The sequence below is a fragment of the Penicillium expansum genome (assembly GCF_000769745.1).
Source record: "Penicillium expansum strain MD-8 chromosome Unknown contig126, whole genome shotgun sequence".
NCBI lineage: Eukaryota > Fungi > Ascomycota > Eurotiomycetes > Eurotiales > Aspergillaceae > Penicillium > Penicillium expansum.
The window spans coordinates 78,718-96,281 of record NW_015971383.1 but is presented as its reverse complement, the minus strand read 5'-3'; the positions used below and the strand labels follow the sequence as shown (position 1 = coordinate 96,281).

Genomic DNA, 17,564 nt, shown 5'->3' with positions numbered 1-17,564 from the left:
AGTCGAACTAGCTGGGCTATAGGTCATTGTTTGGATCATCATTGGTTTTGCGAATGATCTTCTGCAGGAGCATGTGGGACCGAGTGAGCTCGGGGTTCTTCGGATGGTGTTCAGTTATCACTGGAAGAAGCTGTACTCCGGTGATACGTGATTGATTGTACTTGATTGGTTTACGGACTGGTTCGGCGGTTTCAGGTAATGACGTGGCATTTTTCAGTAATTCGGACTATTTCTTCGGAATATCTACGTTGGGTGCAGGTTTCTACGGCTCGGAAGAGGAAGTTTGTTTATAGGGTGAAGGGGCAGATGAGGAGGGAGTGAAAGGTGGATGCGAAACTAGTGTTTGAGACATATATTATAAAGTTAGATACATACTTTGATACCTAGATGGGGATAACGTTGCTGGTTGTTTGTTGGTGGTACGTGGTAACAATGTCAATCGCTTAGTTACTCTATCTAAAAGCCAATGATGGTCCAAACTATTGACGTTGAGTTATTCCAATCTCAATTCCTCTTCTTCATACTTTATACACTTTGTATTTTGTGCGTGTGTCTCCTGGACAAATACCAACGTGCCATATCCTATCCAAATACCACTACGAAATGCATTATAGCCAATTTCCATTTCGAATCCGAGTGGCAAAGTGAGGATATCAGCATTTCATGCATTCGTTTTGCTGATTTGATGCTTCAGAACCTTTCGTTACACCCTGCATAGTGCCATTATCAGTCTATTGATATGCTACCAAGCTAGTGTACACTTTTGATCCTGTGGTTTGACATACGTCCAAGGTTTTCGGAATTTCTCATGTTTCCGAAGGAGACTACGGGGAAACAATTACTTCGTTCCAAGCCGTCACATGGACGAAACGGCAACTCCAATGACACACCACCCATGTTACTACACCGAGGAGGAGGCCGAGTATTCTCAGGTATGCGAGACATTGATATTATTGGGTGCCTCCTCTAACATAATTTCACGCAGAGGCCGGGGCCTTTCCTATAAAGCAGGACTTCCCAACCCTCCATTCTCCAAATCATTGATCGCATCGACGGCACTTCCTCCTCGGCTACCGAGTTCATAATTTCTACCACTTCAATCTCCTTCAAAAGATTACCATCTAGCCCTTCATTATGCAGATCGCCAAAGTTGCCATCTTTGTCTGCGCTGCAATGGGCGCGGTGGCCACCCCAATTGAGTCCGAACCAAACCACATCGATGCCAGAACTGAGGATGGCACCTTAAAGAGCTACCCAGGAGTGAGTAACTATAAAGATCGCATAGCTTGGGTACTCAGCTGGGAGTCTTCACTAACCACTCAAAACTACTCCTCAGGAATGCTACACAGCCACCAACGTATGCATATTCCCCTACCATCATAATAGGAACACGTTCACAAAATGCAGTAACAAAAGAGTAAACTTCCACCCATTTCCAAGTAGTCACCTGAATTGAATCCATGCTAATGTCGCTCTTTATGATTTTAGTGCAGCCACAATGGCGCCCCTTGTCAATTCGACTCCTACACCAGACAGGCTGAATGCGAATAGATGATCGATACGATCGTTGTTTCCTTCTTGGTATTTTATGAGATGCCGTGTGATTCTCGAAAGCTACTACCATATATACACATGGACTGAACACACAAACTGCTCGGCGACGGATACAGATCTATGTAGTATCTATGTAGCTTGAATTATTGGTGAAATCTGATGTCATCATGAATAGACTCGCTGAACATTTAGTCATGTATTTGTGCTTAGCAAGGAGGCCATAATTTCCTCCGTACCACTAGATATCCGTTAATCCGAACTTGGGGCGCTGGACCAACTTAGGACTTGTTTATGGAACGCACTTGGCCTAGATCACCTGGCCTCTCTCCCTATCTATCTTTCTCCCCTACACATGCCTAGTACGATCGTCCGGGAAATATCGTCAAGCAAAGATTAATTTTCATAATCATTGTTCATGCCTTATTGAAATTGAATATCTCAACCCAATGAGATCTTGCAATGATGGTGATATTATATATATAGTATATGAAAAGTGAATTTTACAGCTGCAAGCTCTTCGTAGTTCATAGAAGCCCTACTGTTTCTTTTGTGATAGATTAACATTACTGGTGAGCCTAGATGCCAAAGTGAGGTTGTCATTGATGCCTCGATTTCATGTTAATCATGTACTGATTAACCGTGGTTGTCAACATATTTCATGCAGAAACTTGGTTATTTCTTAGACCCAGTAAGATCCTACAATCGTGATCTCTACTATATCTTACATAGGCGTGTCATTCTGGATGTCATATCGGAATTTGAATAGTTTTTGTTATCGGCGCATTTTAACGTATAGAGAAGAATAAAGATGCATGTAGTTGATGATGAATCACGGAGTTTGGATTGCCGCTTTTTTGGTTTCAGCACGTCAAGCTGAGCAAGATTGGTATTCAATTCCCAAGACCAGGGGTAAAGGGGAATGAATTGAGTCCGGGCACTGCCAAACGCGAGAAATAAAACGCGGGACGGGGATATTTAGTTGCCATGGTTGATCTCCTCTGTCTTTTTGGTCTCCTCGCCTTCCTCGCTCTCGTCGCCATCTATGAAGTGCGGGGGGAAAGGTTCTTCGCCTTCCGCAAGCTTTTTCAGAGGTAACAGATGTTTATCTTCATAAATGAGATGCCCGGCAGTTTTGAAAACCATCACAATATCAGAGTTTAGTGCTTGTGCCCCGCTTGGCATGAATTCAATGGCCTCGGTGGCCAACCCTTCCAGATGTTTCTGGCTAGCGTCTTTTGCCGCCTCCCGAATTTCGTGGAGTCGCTTGAGCCAGTAAATCCATCTCCACGGTCTGAATCCGGTGGGTGATCGCTTTCCCAACTCCGAATCTAGGAAGCAAGGGCCACCCTGACCAATTGTGCTAGGGCAGTCATTCCACGAAACTTCCGAGAGTTGCATGAGATTGTGAGATGCCTCCTTGAGCCACGCATGGGCTGCGGGCAACAAGTGCATAATGTTGAGTGACCACATGCTCCGTCGTGGATTTTTTTCATCCTTGTCTTCGTTGGTGCGAAGCTCTTTTCTCTCCTCGAACGTGCAGCGGAAAATGATAAGCGCGACCTGGCACATTCTGTCCTTGCAGACGCGGGTTGATGCCAGCTTGGCGAGGTAAGAGGCAAAGTTCAGGCGCTGGGTGCCCGAAAGTGGTCGACAGTTGTTGATCCAGAAGTCAGTCATGTCGGTGACCAAGAACGGCAGGTCATTCCACACTGTGCCTTCCGTCATTCGTGCGATATCGATCCCGAAATGCCCCCTCACGGGCCTAGTCAATGGCCCCATTCCCTGGATTCGGAGGATATCGAGGACTAGATGATCGTGCTCGGGAGTCTCAGGCGACGCATGGAGGCTGAGCTGAAAGTACGAGTACCAAATATTACGAGTGTACCCCTCGAGGGAATCTACCCCGTCTCCACTGTTGCAGTATCTGTTGGTGACGATCCCGGTGCGATTGTAGAAGGCTGCTCCCCGGACCTCTTCGAATTCACCCCGAGCGAGGCTTAGCCGCACATCCTGTTGATCATGAGAAATGCTGTCTAACTCGCCGATGTAGGGGAAGCCCTTTGGCGAGGGGCTCAATAAGGAGTCACGGATGCGATGCATCTTGAGATTTTAATCTTTCTATTTGATGGATCAGTCAGTGAGTCGTGGTATGAGAGAGGGAGTTAGGTAGGAAACGTACCTGTGTGACAGAAACCCACAGGGCTTTAGACCGCAGAAGGAGTCGTTCAGGGGGGGCCGCTGGTTGTAATTTTCAGGTCACGCACTAGGCAGCAGAATAGTAGTTACAGGGTTCTCCCAGGCCGACGAACGATATGTCGATAAATGAGTTGTACTCAATGTGTTGTAAGGCTGCGGTTTCCTTTTTTGTCTTGTCGATCACCCGATTCCCCGGACCCACTTGGTGTCGCAGATCTGGAAGGTGCGATTGGGTTTGTTTACATATGTACGGAGTATAAGACACCCATTCTCACTTATTTTATCAATCTCCTTCCAGGGCTCTTTTAGTATTCCTTTCGTGAGAGTACACAGGTCAACTTCGTAGCTTAAATACACCAACCCCAGCCCCAACAGGATGATACGACATTGATGTGTCAAACAAGAAACACATAGAAAGTGGCCGTCCAACTTCCAACAGCGACAACTAGCTTTTACTCGGGGGTGACATGACCTATGCCATACCAGGAAAGCGATTTCCTGTGAAATCAAATTCTTTCACTGCCACTTGAGACCGACCCAAAATAAAGGTCCTGAAGTTTGCAAAAGGCGCAGCGAACTAACATTTATATTGACAGGACGAATCTTTGATATCCAATCGACAGCCAATGTAGTATCTAAGATGGTTTCCCAAGAAATTTATCTCAAACGCATTGAAAGGCGGCATGAACATGACATGTGAGATCCATGAGGAGATTGATGTCGTCGGTGTCGATAACGGCACAGTGGAGGAACACTAATAAGATTGCATTCCTGTGGGAAATGGAAAAACTAAAACCTATCCTTATTATTTCATGTCCAGACGTCTTTGACCATCTCGTTCCAGGGTTCTGCTTTTTCATTCACATATCAACACCAGGCTTCATTCAACTCTTCAACACCAAACCACGGGCCAGAAACAAAACGCCGACTCATCTCCCCCCATAGCATTAGGCAAAGCAGCGGAATACTGTGAATGCGAAATCGTTGAAAAAATGGAAATCATCGACGTCGCTTCACATTATTAGTAGCCGTTATCAAAAGAAAGCGCGGTGAACATGAATGACCATGTACGCAGTTCACTGCTCCGTACTATCTATGCGACTTCCTCAACCCTTGGAAATCTTCAGCTCTTGCTACTTGGGGTTATGTTCGAGATATGCTTCTATCTTTATATTCGATCTATGTTTAATTTTCGTCATTTTAATCACCATGCGCTATAAATCGTTAGAAGAACCTGTGGCTACGATGCAGTAATTATATATGCTCTTAGGACCCTCTACATTATACTAAGAAGAAACACTAGGTCTTAGTCTATACTATCTGAGTTATTTAAATGCCTTTGTCGTTTATGGATTCTTGTTTCTCTTGTATTTCGGACGATCATCTACCCTCCGTCTTACCAGTTTCCCCTATGAGGGAAAAAAAAGCGCTTTAACCTAAACCCAAGCTGCCATATAGCCTGGTGCCCACGGTGAAGGTATTACCTGGTATATATTCAGGTACCTGGATTAAGCGAAAGAAAAGAACTTGAGTCACACCCACAAACTTCGTCGACAGATTGTCCATGTATAAAGGAGCTAAAAGCATGAAAGTGGTGCAATCAAACGGAAGATTATTTTTTGGTTATATGGTGACTGTATTATTACCTTATCTCGATATGAAAAGCAGAGTGATTCAAAATAGAATATACTATAGTTGTTGCTAGATTTCGTCAATAAAGGGTCATGGTTTAAGATCACTAAGCTTTCTGTCCGTAGATACTTGGACCTGCGAGATAAAGTGTACTCGCATGACGAATTCATGGAACACTTTGGGGAATATCGAGAGGGACACAATTTGTGGAAATTGAATAATGGGTTGATCTCTCCGAGATCTTGGGAATAATCAAGCATAGGGGTGGGTTTACTAGATGTACCTCCAGTCTCGGATATATGCTAGCATTTCCACCCATGAATAAGTGGTTAGGTGAGGGGGTCAATAGTACATGCTGGGATTTGCTGGACACCGTAGTCATGCGATCGTGTTTTTGTACCACATATGGAGATTTGTCAGTCTGCTCCATTTTCTCTCTTGTCTTCATTTTCCCAGTCACGTCAGATAGTCAACGCAGTCGTATTGCTCCACCCTCTTCTCATTTCGTCCACGGGCGTTCTAAGACACCCGTGTCCCCACATCGAGGCCCCACCTGGGCGGCAACATCCCGGATCACGTGCTCGACGATCATTGAGCCCCCACATACTTTCTTTTACTTCGCTCGTCTTTCACATCACCCAAAATCTGACCACGAATCGATTCTTTCCTGTCACACAAAGCGAACATGATTCGGCGCCCACGAGAGCCTCAGCCTGACCCGATAACATTGGAAATAAGCCAGCTCCTTTCACCACTCGTTATCTTTCCATGGGGACCACTTGCAATGAACTACTTGGGCGTTCCCATCGTCGTAGGTGTAAGTTCGGTTATCATTCATTGAAATTCTAGCGCGTACTAATCAAGCGATACAGAATGCTATGTTCACCGTCCGTGACGAGGACTATCGGCTAGCATGCCAGAAGCTAAAGGACTCGGCATTTTATGAAATAATCCCCGATCGCTCGATTCCCCCCGAGATATTGGCGACACTCCCAGACCCAGATCAAGCAATTGAAGAGGTCGAGAAGGAGTACCAACGCCTTGATAACTCAACTATGACGTTCGAATACCCAATCAACCACCGCCTGTCTGGGAGTCTACAGTTAACGCTGGCCCCAAACTCTTTCGCAAATCTTCCAATACCGGATATAACCGGCGACGTCAAGCAGGATACTATCTCCACCAAGGGGTACGACATATACGGCAATATATGTCAACCACTTGAAGAGGCGTTAGTTGGAAGTTTTGCGAAGAGTGTTATTGACGATCAGAATGATGAGAATGCCGAGTTTTCTGGTTGGGGAGATAGATTAAGCACCTGGGTCGCTATGATGTGTGGATATCTTGAGGTAAATTACGATATTCTGGATAACTGCTCTGATGAGCGAGCAGTAAAATGGTTTAGTGTGACCTACGGTCGAATACACGAGGAAAGGTTCGGCCCCTTTGATAGACGTGTCTCAAAGCGACTCGGTTCCGGAAGAGAACTACCCGTGGACATGAGGGGGAACCCGTTGCCTAAGTAAGGTCTGCGGTGGCCCTGGGTTTTGCCTTTTCTGTATAATATGGTGTGGGAAGCATATAAAAGAAGTCCGTCTATATTTTATCAAGGTCCATACAACTCTTAAAGAGTTTATGAAATCGAGCTATGTATGATATTGATGTACTGAATTCCTATGATACGACTAGGCCAGAAAACCCATTTTTTGTACCAAAAGACCTTCATATCAAAATAAAATGGGAGCCCCTAAGAAAAGCATGCAAGTAGCGCTAATATTCGACGCAAAGAAGATGCCCAGGATCAACCTCAAATCCGCCATGCCTAGGAGTATCATTGACGCGTGGATCGAGATCGGGGAGCATGCGAGACAAGACATCTAGAGAAGACAATCTCAGTTAGTTGACTAGTTATATAGAAAATGGAACCAAATTGAATTTTACCAATTGCCGAAGATTTCCCTGCATTTGATGACTCGGCGGAGACCATTTCGTAGCCGGGGTCTTTCCTCCAGAAGCCTCGACAAGGCAAGCTGCAATTGCTGATCTTGGTCGAAGTTGAGCTCTGGTTTCTGGGGCATACAATACCTCATCAGACGGGACAGGTCCTCGATATCCGTCGCATGCTTGACACCCTGGCGCTGGTATTGTGACAGTAGCTTCTCCCGTGTGAGCCATTCAGCGCTAAACATCTTCACGGAGTACCCGTTGACGGTTTTTGTAACTCGTGTAGCAGTTTGAAGATTGTACTGCGGTCGGTTTGGCCAGCTGGGGAAATCAAATATTTCGACCTCCACAAGCTGTATGGAGCCTTCAGGCAAACGAAGTTTGTATGCGGGGATGACATGACCGAACTGGCTCACTGGACCGAAGTCGGATGGGAATGAATTCATCAATCTCTGGGTGAGTAGATCTGCAGTGATGGCTCGTTGATCAACGTGAATTACGAGGTCAACATCCTCCGTTCGTCGACTGGGGTCGGGTGCCGTGAGACATACAGCCGCGCCTCCCATGAGGGCATAGTCAACTTGCAATAAGTCCATGCTATGGGCAACGGTTGCAACGACATGTTCTAGCTGCGGCGGTAGTAGAACGGGCATCTTGAAAGCCTTCTATAATTTTTTGTTAGGTTTGGGGTGACAGAGTGAGCATATGCGGTGTGTTGCTTGATGTACCTTTTAATAAGATGAATCGTGGTGGTGCAGGTCGAGATGGAAGACGAATAAACGATGTGACCTCAAGTAAGGTGCATGGATGGTAAAGAATAAAAAGAAGCATGAATTGCTAAGTGAGAAATAGCGATAGAGAGTGAGAAAGAGGCGAAGGATAATTAATACTTGTTGAGAGCGGAGGTACATGATCCGCCTCGGCCCTTAGGCAAGGAAGGCTGCCACTAGGCCCCAGAGCCTCATCACCACCGGGGCCGTGACATCCCTGTTTAAGTGATCATATTTAAAGCGCCTAACCCATTAAAGTGACAATACATCCATGTAAAGGACATCTCCACCCAACCATTATAACAGACTAGCCAATGATGTGTGGTTTTAAGCGCTTACTTCCCGAGGTCGCGAACACCTTAATAGCCAATCAACTTCTTGGTCTACACTTTCTAGCTATGTAGGCTAAAATAATACCATATATAAAATTAGAAAGTCAGGGGAACAACATGTATACTATGTACGTACACAGTGTAGTGGGGTATAGGTCCTCACTACGTCTCTTTATATTTTTAGCTGTCTTATCATTGATGTACAGAAGTTACAACTATCAGGTAGTTGTACAGATTGAGAATATGTTACCAACGCTTTTTAGAACTCTTTAGGGGTTCTCAGAGGTCACTTTTGAATATCCTTTTCGCATAGCCTTTTTGAAATATTTTTGAATTCGTTTTGGGCATCTTTTTGTATGTTTTTTCAGGTGCATTTTTCACTTCTTCAGCCTATAAATGAATGAGTGTGCAGGTTCCTCGACTGATCTATCGCACATCAAAGACATACTCCATGCCCAGTCACACACACGTTGCTACAATCCCTGGCGGCAACTTCTTGATCAATCAAATCCTCATTTTATAAAGTGGCGCTATCCCTGTTTAAATCGCCTAACGCGGGCGTAGCTAGAGCTCCGCAAAGCCCATAAAGCCCATAGCCCAGCCCAGCCCACTTACGGCTTACGCTAGGCTTTAGGCCCGGGGTGAAAGCCCACTAGGCTTTAATGGGGGCCCAATAGGCCCCAAACAGTACAAATATGCCGATAATTTAGAAGTTAAACCCCCGTTCAGGGATTTGAAAATTACCTATCATTTCACCCCCGTTTCTAAGCCTTATTCTAAAGGTAATATTTTATTAATTTAAATAATTTAGAATTAATTACTAGTTATCTCTCTATATCACGTTTAAAAACGCGAGAAAGCGCGTTATTAAGATAATTTATAAATTACAGAAGTTCACTTAGAAAGTAGTAGTACTCCTATCTAGATCCTACATTCATATCGAGTGTTAAAATATTAATATTATACTTTTTTACAGTATCTCGACCTCTCCTGATCGGATTTTGTTTAAATTTGAAACTTATACTTATATAGCTACTACTATTATAAACTCTGATTTTAAAATTTATATAACTACTAGAAGGGTTAGAATATAATATTGTATAGCGACTATAAGATACCAGGTAAACCCACCTTAATGGGCTGTGGGTTGGATTAGGCTTCGATGGTTGGTCCCAGAGCCTACTGCTGGTTGGGCTTTGGGCCCGGGGTTCGGGCCCATTTATGGGCTTTGCGGAACGCTAGGCGTAGCATGCAAGGGTGCTGGTATCTGCTGACTTTCAAGTAGAAGTGTAAAGAAGGAATCTTTTACAACCTTAGCCCGTTATCGCCTTGGGGTCTAATTTCTTCCTGATTAGAGGTGTTAGCAATATAGCGGAATTGTCATCATTATGTGCTTTACCCCAAAGTGGATGAATACATCTTAACATCACTCCAGTTCCCTCTTGTGTTTCGCATGGAATTAGTCCCTAACCTGGCGAAGCAAGAGAACCGTTAGATCTTGTCTCATGGGTCTACATACCTAAGTACTAGAATGTACTCTGTAAATTTATGAACATTGAATCTTTCAAAGCCTTCTACTAGGCATTGACTTGTCACTCACCTCTCACAATCAAGCACTGCGGCTGGATGATTTTAGTATACATCTACAAGCAGTTTCCTCGTCACTACAAGCTACATTTTGTTTGCAAAAGAAAGATATAGGGCAAAAGGAAGAAAGAAGGAAGGGGGATTAATCCCAGACACAGCAGATACAGAACGCAAGTGGGGTCAGATAACATCCCCGAACTCTCACAAGATCCTGAGGACATAAATTGCGATTGTCATATTCCTGAAAGGTATGCCAAGTGGTCTAATTTCAGCAATTGGGGCCAAAAATGAGGAACCAAGCCAAAACTCTACGACGAAGGATCGCTGAAGGTTTGTTCCTGATCCACTCCGGCCCGCTTAGGAATTAGATCCCGGCGCTATATTCCATCCGCCAAGGTGGGGGGTCAAATCGTTGGGAGCGTAGCCGAGAAAGACATTTGATGTTTGCATCCGCTTCACGCGATCATGATTAAAATGCATAAATTTAAGATATAATGAGTGAAGAGGACTAGATTCCAGAGGATGACACGCGGTTGTATAAGATCAGAAGGGCTCACAGTTAAGGCTCACAGTTAAGGCTGACTTGCAGGTCAATCTCCAATTAATTAGCATTTTAGCACAACGGTGTGACGAAGTTTAAATTTGCAAGAATGACGACGCTTATGGATTTAACTCAACAAAAATCAAGTTGAAGTAAAGCCACGCCCCGCCGACCTCTTATCTATGTACCAACCTTCGAGCAACAGGTCTTCGTAGAAATATTCGACCGAGAAATCTGCTTGATAGCTTACCTATTTTTAGAAAAGGGTATTTTTGCCCAATCAAGATAAGTAAGAACAGTCTACGTAAACAAATTCCGTCAACGCTGCTAAATTTGGCCGGCATCTTGAAAATATGTGGAGAATTATTGTTATATTTGCCTAGCTTACCTCGGTATCAAAATTGACTTGGATAACGAGAGAAGCGGCGAGAGGGCGAGATGTACTAGTGTCTTGGTAGCAGGAGCAGTACTACGGAGATGTAACTTGTGCTTCATAATTATTGAACTCGATCTCCTTGGAGATTCGGCTCTGGGCCCACGCACATGTTTCATATTAATCATCACATCTGCGTCGTACGGAGTACGGACTACGGAATACCTATATCGCATAATTTTCGGGAATTATTGTGTTTCAACTTCTATTGGCTACAACTCACAGCTGTCTATTGAAACCAATAATGAGCATCTTGCATCAATAGCAAGTTCGAGCATTCAAGCGCACGTCCTCCCGCGGGCATCCACGGCCTCCCGCTCAGGACCAATTCCAATATTTTATCTATATTTTATACTAATCAGCAGGCGACTATTGCCTTATGAGGTTACATTGACATCGTGTGATCAGTCCCCTTGGCCAGGCTGTTGTGGTAACCCCTGGACTCCCACATCAATCACGATACAACCTGACAAGCCACTACACACTAGCATGGATACTCAATGTATCTCTTGCTTCATCAGGAATGGTCCACATGGGGTGGGGAAAAACATCCGACCAAACCCGCGATCCACCTTGCCACGTATGGATGTGTGTGCATAGACACAGGCAATGCGCCCCGCACTTCGATGTTCTATGCGGTGTGCATTTCGACCGAGCGGAGGTAGTCTCGTCCGATGGGGGGGAAGATTTACTTCGCATGGAATGCGAACCGGGATTCATGCGTCTATGGCTTCTCCCGAGAAACTGTTAGTTCTCGCGCAGGTAAACTAGCCCATAATATGACCTATCACACTCCGAGAAATTGATGAGGGAATTTTTCCACGTGCATACTGAAAACCAGTTTAACGTCATATCTGAACAAAGAAAATGACTTGGCTGATTAGAAGGATTCGGAGACTCGCCGATTTTCCGTGTTGTCTGTGCTAGATCCGAATGGACATATAAATATATAAACTGTGTAGATTGTCGGATGTTACACATTATTCAAACCTCGGAATTCAGAATGGCTACATGCGATTATACCGTTTCGCAGCACCATGGGATCGTCTCTCCTACCAGGCGGACTCATCTTCCAATCAATGTAGCAGGCAATATACCCAATTATAAGCGCTTCAACGAGGAACCTGTGATCAAGTTGTGTGAAATCACTCTAGGAATACGCGATGTATCCCTCCAGGTTAGCAAAACACCATCATGCTCATGAATCGACGACTAAATATGTTCAATGTAGCTCAAGATCCCTCATTATGATATTGTCCCCATCAATTCAGCGTCCCCATCTGCTGTGATCTATTCGCACGCAAATTTCAAGGCTTCCATCCAGCCAGAGAAAGCTGGAGACACCAAAGACTTTTATGAGAGATGCTTTGCTGAAGCTGCAGCAATTAACCTGTTCTTCCCCGACGTGCGATCGGAAAGCATCCGCATATGCATGACTGCGTGGCTAGCTGCAAACTGCGCGGCGGATGACATACTTGAGACCATGCCCCCTGCTGCTGCCACAATCGCTCTGAAAGAAGCAATATTGAAGCTCCAAGGAAAGAAGGCAAATGGTACGTATACTAAGAGCAACTACGGATGATTTTCCAGAACTGAGATTAATTCTCATGAATAGTCTCTCGAACAAACAAGGTGGCGTCAATCCTTTGCTTCTTCCAAGAATATTGCATCCAGCAACTTGACCTCAGTGAAAGTACTGCACGGGAACTCGGCAATGATATATGCGATATGTGTGGGGGCTTGCTTGACGAGCTCCTATTCCGACAAGGTATACTTGCCAACAACCTCGCAACTTATTTGCAGTTCCGCGGTAGGACAATGGGAATTCACCCATTTTTCACTCTTATCCGAACACTACACGAACCAATCGAAGGTCAATATCTTATCGGCCTCCGAGAGCTCCAGAAAAGTGTTAGTTTGGTCCTCGGGCTGCAAAATGACCTTGTTGGCTTAGAGAAAGATCGTCGAAATGGCGAGACCATGAATGCAGTGTTGGTATCCTTAGAAGAACAAGCGGGGATGGATATGGATCACATGGATATGATATTGCCAAGGACTATTCAACAGGTGTGCGATATCCACAATCTTTGCCTCTCAGCTGCAGTGGATATGCATGAAGGGCTCCATGTTTCACTAAACGGGGATTCGCACGATCCGATTCTTGAGACTGCAGTTCTGGCCTTTGCGGAAACCCATCTGAAATGGTGTGCGTCATCTAAGCGATATCAGGCAAAGGTAGAATAGATAACTGATTAGTCGAGTTAGTTTGATTGGGCTCAATATAAACATGGCGTTTAAGGTATGCGATTGAGTTGTCTCCACTTTGTATGTCACCCCGCAGGCGCCACGATGTGATAGGCAGGAGCGCATACAGTGCGTAGTGTAATAGACCCAGTCGGACGTTGGACTAGGGAGGCTCGAGCGATGTGATGAGCCACACTCGAGCTGCATGTATCCCACAAAAGTGGCGGTGAGAGATGTGGCGATGAAGTCGTGATTGGACAGTGGTACGTTGAACGCATGTTTTTGGTAAGAGTCAGGGGTTTGTTTTCACCACTAGGGTACTGCTTAAATTGCAGGTAGACCGTTTGAGATGGTAAGTCATCATGATCCAATATTAAATCTCGGACTCGAGGCATTGAATAACGACGCATTCTTCGACGCTACTGCAGATGCAGGATGCACCTCTGGGACTCCTCATGTGGCTTACGTGTTCAAGTATGTATGTGTAACTGTCCATGTGGCTTTCGGCAAAGTTCACTATCGAAATGCACATGAGCACACATACATGTATGGTTGTAGCGATGAGTTGGGATCTAGGTCGTCACGTCATTGAGCTCGGAAGCAAGAGCGAATCGGGAAAAGATGCCATATTTTGGGCTTGGTATGACAGAGAAACGTTTCTTTGAGTTCATCTGAAAATAGGTGCTATCCCACAGGCTGTTTCCTCTTTGGGTTGTTTTCTCTTGATGTCCGTGTCCAGTTTGGGCCAGTTTAGATAGCTCGGTAGAACTTTCCGCAACTGTCTTGATAGTGGAGCTTGAAGAGACACAAATACCTCGCGGATCTTGGCGAGGAGAAATATCCCGAGTTAGATAGGGACGACTTTCGAAGAATACAACTAGATCAGTCAAAACTACGCACACCAACCTCGAGTCCCATGCAGAGGAAAAGGCTACGCTAAAGGGCAGTGTTTGAATGCCCCTAATATCAAGGAACCGAAACAGCAAATTCAAAATCTTAAGAGAAAGCTCTAGGATTCAAGTGTCAAAATCTCAGCTACGAACATGGGTCCAATTTTTTCACCCTAGTCTGTGCAGAGAGTCTCCAGAAAATGGTGCCACCGCCAAAACTTCGTTCATTTTCCAGCCAGGAGGATAAGGGGCTGAAGATGGTTTCCGTTCGGAATATAAGAATCCCAGTAGGCTTAGGTTTTAAATCCTCTCACTTATACACCTTCATATATGTACGTGGCCCCGGGTATGATACGTACATACATAGTCCGTAAGTGAGCGACCGGCCCCCGAGGCAGGAAAGAAGAAAGCAAATGCAGAAAGTACAATCAAAGTGGGGTTAGACATGTGACAGTCACGACACCTAGACAGTTCACAAAACAACTTCCAGAAACCGCCTATAACGACAAGACACAGCCACGTCCAAGGGTGCACTGAGACGAGAACTCATTAGCTCCCGGTATCGGCATCATAGTGGACCGTATTTCAAAAATGCCGAGATCTGGATCAGAACCATCGGCAAGCCACATTGAGGAATGTCCAAGATATGCAACTGTCATTCAGAGACAACCTGGGATCAGTACGAAATCAGTAATCAACGAAGCCCTGAATACTCCAGAAATTTTGGAGATGATCCTGATTGAGTTGGATATGCGCACACTTCTCACATCCGCTCAACGAGTCTGTCACACCTGGGTCAACATGATCAGCAACTCGCCGTCAATCCAAAAGGCACTTTTCTTCACTCCGATCAAGGACTCAGAATGGGGAGAAAATGTGGAAATGCTCAACGCGCTATTGACGGCCACTTTTTCTTCTATATTTCCCGCCAAGGGCAGACTGGATGACTATAAGCTCAACTTTTTCGACTTGACAATGGCCAAAGGCTCAGCTATGAATCAATTCGTACGAAGGAGCGCAAGCTGGCGCAGGATGCTAGTCCAACAGCCCCCTATCTCGGATATCGGAATGTTCCAGGTTTACCACGGAATGACCGGCGATAGGTCTGTGAGCTCTATTATCTGTCAGTTTCCAACCCAAGTCGCAATCTGATTTTGAACCCTCGGGTGGCTAATCTATGTTATGTAGACCAACGGATACATACAAGGATCCAAATACAATGATCTCCGGATGGAAAGGCTCTTCGATCTTATGCTCTTCATTCCCATGGTCGAATTGTTGAGTTTCTCCAAAGTACGAATGTATTGGTCTACTGAAGAGCCGATCGCCTTTGACGAGACCTACTATAATATCAACGATGAGTTCCATCGGGTGATGAGCAAGTTTGGTTTGGTTCTGTTTACACGGGAGATGGCGAGGCGCTCCATGGGCAGGAGGGGTCGTCTAAGTGAAGAGGAATTTATCAAAATGAGCCTTGTCACAGCACATAAGGATTGGGGGTTTAATGTTAATTTAAAGAAGATAGATATCATAAAATCGATAAGCGAAGTAGGTAACTTAAGCGGGGTCGCCGGCAGGCGCCTCCCCCCGCGCGTCCATAATCGGGAAAGTGCACAATTTGTTAGACATTACGAGTGCAAACTTTTGATATGATTGAATATTGAATATTTAGTTCAAATTGTAGACCTCGGTGCTCAAATATCAGTCAAGCTCTGCTCTCTCTATCGCATAGTTGAAGATGCCAATGACTCGATGCGGACTATCTCTAGTGACTTGTCTCTGATTTGCGTGTCAAAGTATTCAACCGAAAATGGTGATGCAACCCAGTGTTTATCTGATTTCAAAAAAATGGACAATACTGACGCAGGCAGAGATGGGGATAGATGTGGAAGAGAAAGTGCACGAGAACAAGTGATCCTTGGGAATCAGTTGGCACCTTTTTTATTTCTTATACAGCTTTCTTGATTGAAAACTACCATTTTACTTGACTTCAAAATATGCGTATGTTGTATGTTGTAGATGTGTCGATCCTATCCGAGTTTAGTAATAATCAACGGTGGCGAACATCAAAGTCTTGCGTGTGCGGAGTAGATATAGTAGAAATAAGAGGAGAAAGATAGTAATTAGTCTCGATTGCGAGTGAAGTCTAGATTTATTATGAGATTTAGTAAATATTTATATGTTGTATATTTCGCAGTGTTCATCTAAGCACATATTTTTTCAAAAAAAAAAGGGCACGATGCTGTGGTTGGATAAGCACACCTAGTTATATCATGGAATATATATCTAGGTTCCCCGTGTTCTACTATATGTAGTGCAATACCATCAAACAATATAGAGTTGATCGATGCCAAGATGTAACACTAGAGGCAAATCTTGATTTCGGAAGTTGATAACCGGAGAATTTCCACCGTGTAGCCGTTGTAAGACTTACAATATACTACATTGTAGTCTACAATTAGAATAATATGAGAAGTTGACATGATATTCCCTGAATTTGGACGATGATATCAGCCAATGACTTGTGTGGCTGAACTCTCCACCCAAATAGATTAAAATGATCTCATACCCACTCTACGCTCATACCTCTACCCCGACCGTGATCCGGTTCTGCTTGTTAGTACTATCATTTCTGGCTTCTAAATATACAATTCACGAATAGCAACAGAAATATCATTCGTAAAAATCATTATTGAACAATATGTTTACTGTAGGTACATAATCCTTTGTATATAAATTGTTTACGTGGAGAAACATAAAGTTAGTGGATTGTTGCACTGTTCAAGGGTTTTCATATAACTTCTGATGTAATGATGATTCGGATTGCAGCTGGCGAACCGGAGTTTTTCTTTTTGAATTTTTCCTCAAACAGGGACATTGACAGACAGGGACAGGAAGTGACAGGTAGTGGAGGCAAATTGCACAGTGGACACCGTATGTGGTCTCTGTGATAGATCTCTGATTTGTTCGCCCACATTTTTTCAACGTGTGAAATAGCGTGGCCTCGGGTGGGCATCCATGGAAAGGCCCAGCCCTAGACCAATCATGTTGCTTTTTGAGATTTTAATTGTCCGGATAGTCTAGAACCTTGGGACTTGACGTATTTCAGGTCAGGAACATGATATGGGTGAATACGGTATCGGAGTTCTACTCGGAGGAGATCTCATCGGTCGTGCAATGAATCCAATGTCTGTACTTCAGACAATAGGCGTGTGCCGATGTAGAATATCGGGACTTCTGAATTGTACAGATCAAAACCCCAGCCATGCTAAAGAAGCACAGAGCTCCACCTCCACCCTCCTTCTACACCCCGATTGAGCCACGCTCCCCCCAGTATCCCAGTCCCGGCACTCTGATTCGTGCGTCCACCCTGCAAGACTATATGGATCAACCATCTCCCAGACGAGTCTCCGCTTGGCAGGTCATCTAATCGCCCCACTC

At 44.6% G+C, this 17,564-nt stretch overlaps 5 protein-coding genes across 5 annotated transcripts; 3 read left to right on the top strand and 2 right to left on the bottom strand.

The window, feature by feature from the left end:
- Window positions 1–2,529: 2,529 nt before the first annotated feature.
- Window positions 2,530–3,654, bottom strand: PEX2_038200 (DUF3632 domain-containing protein; the record flags this gene model as incomplete). The annotated part of the gene is made up of 1 exon (XM_016741095.1): window positions 2,530–3,654. The coding sequence occupies one exon, from the start codon at window positions 3,652–3,654 to the stop codon at window positions 2,530–2,532; it is 1,125 nt and encodes a 374-aa protein (XP_016596800.1).
- A 2,413-nt stretch (window positions 3,655–6,067) lies between these two features.
- PEX2_038190 (uncharacterized protein) lies at window positions 6,068–6,908 on the top strand (the record flags this gene model as incomplete). The annotated part of the gene is made up of 2 exons (XM_016741094.1): window positions 6,068–6,199; window positions 6,255–6,908. The coding sequence occupies 2 exons, from the start codon at window positions 6,068–6,070 to the stop codon at window positions 6,906–6,908; spliced, it is 786 nt and encodes a 261-aa protein (XP_016596799.1).
- A 411-nt stretch (window positions 6,909–7,319) lies between these two features.
- On the bottom strand, window positions 7,320–7,979 carry PEX2_038180 (uncharacterized protein; the record flags this gene model as incomplete). Its single annotated transcript, XM_016741093.1, has 1 exon — window positions 7,320–7,979. One exon carries the CDS (start codon window positions 7,977–7,979, stop codon window positions 7,320–7,322), a length of 660 nt encoding a protein of 219 aa, XP_016596798.1.
- Window positions 7,980–11,992: 4,013 nt separating this feature from the next.
- Window positions 11,993–13,233, top strand: PEX2_038170 (terpene synthase family protein; the record flags this gene model as incomplete). Its single annotated transcript, XM_016741092.1, has 3 exons — window positions 11,993–12,166; window positions 12,221–12,542; window positions 12,605–13,233. The coding sequence occupies 3 exons, from the start codon at window positions 11,993–11,995 to the stop codon at window positions 13,231–13,233; spliced, it is 1,125 nt and encodes a 374-aa protein (XP_016596797.1).
- A 1,481-nt stretch (window positions 13,234–14,714) lies between these two features.
- PEX2_038160 (uncharacterized protein) lies at window positions 14,715–16,038 on the top strand (the record flags this gene model as incomplete). Its single annotated transcript, XM_016741091.1, has 3 exons — window positions 14,715–15,230; window positions 15,312–15,675; window positions 15,995–16,038. 3 exons carry the CDS (start codon window positions 14,715–14,717, stop codon window positions 16,036–16,038), a joined length of 924 nt encoding a protein of 307 aa, XP_016596796.1.
- Between the last annotated feature and the right edge of the window lie 1,526 nt (window positions 16,039–17,564).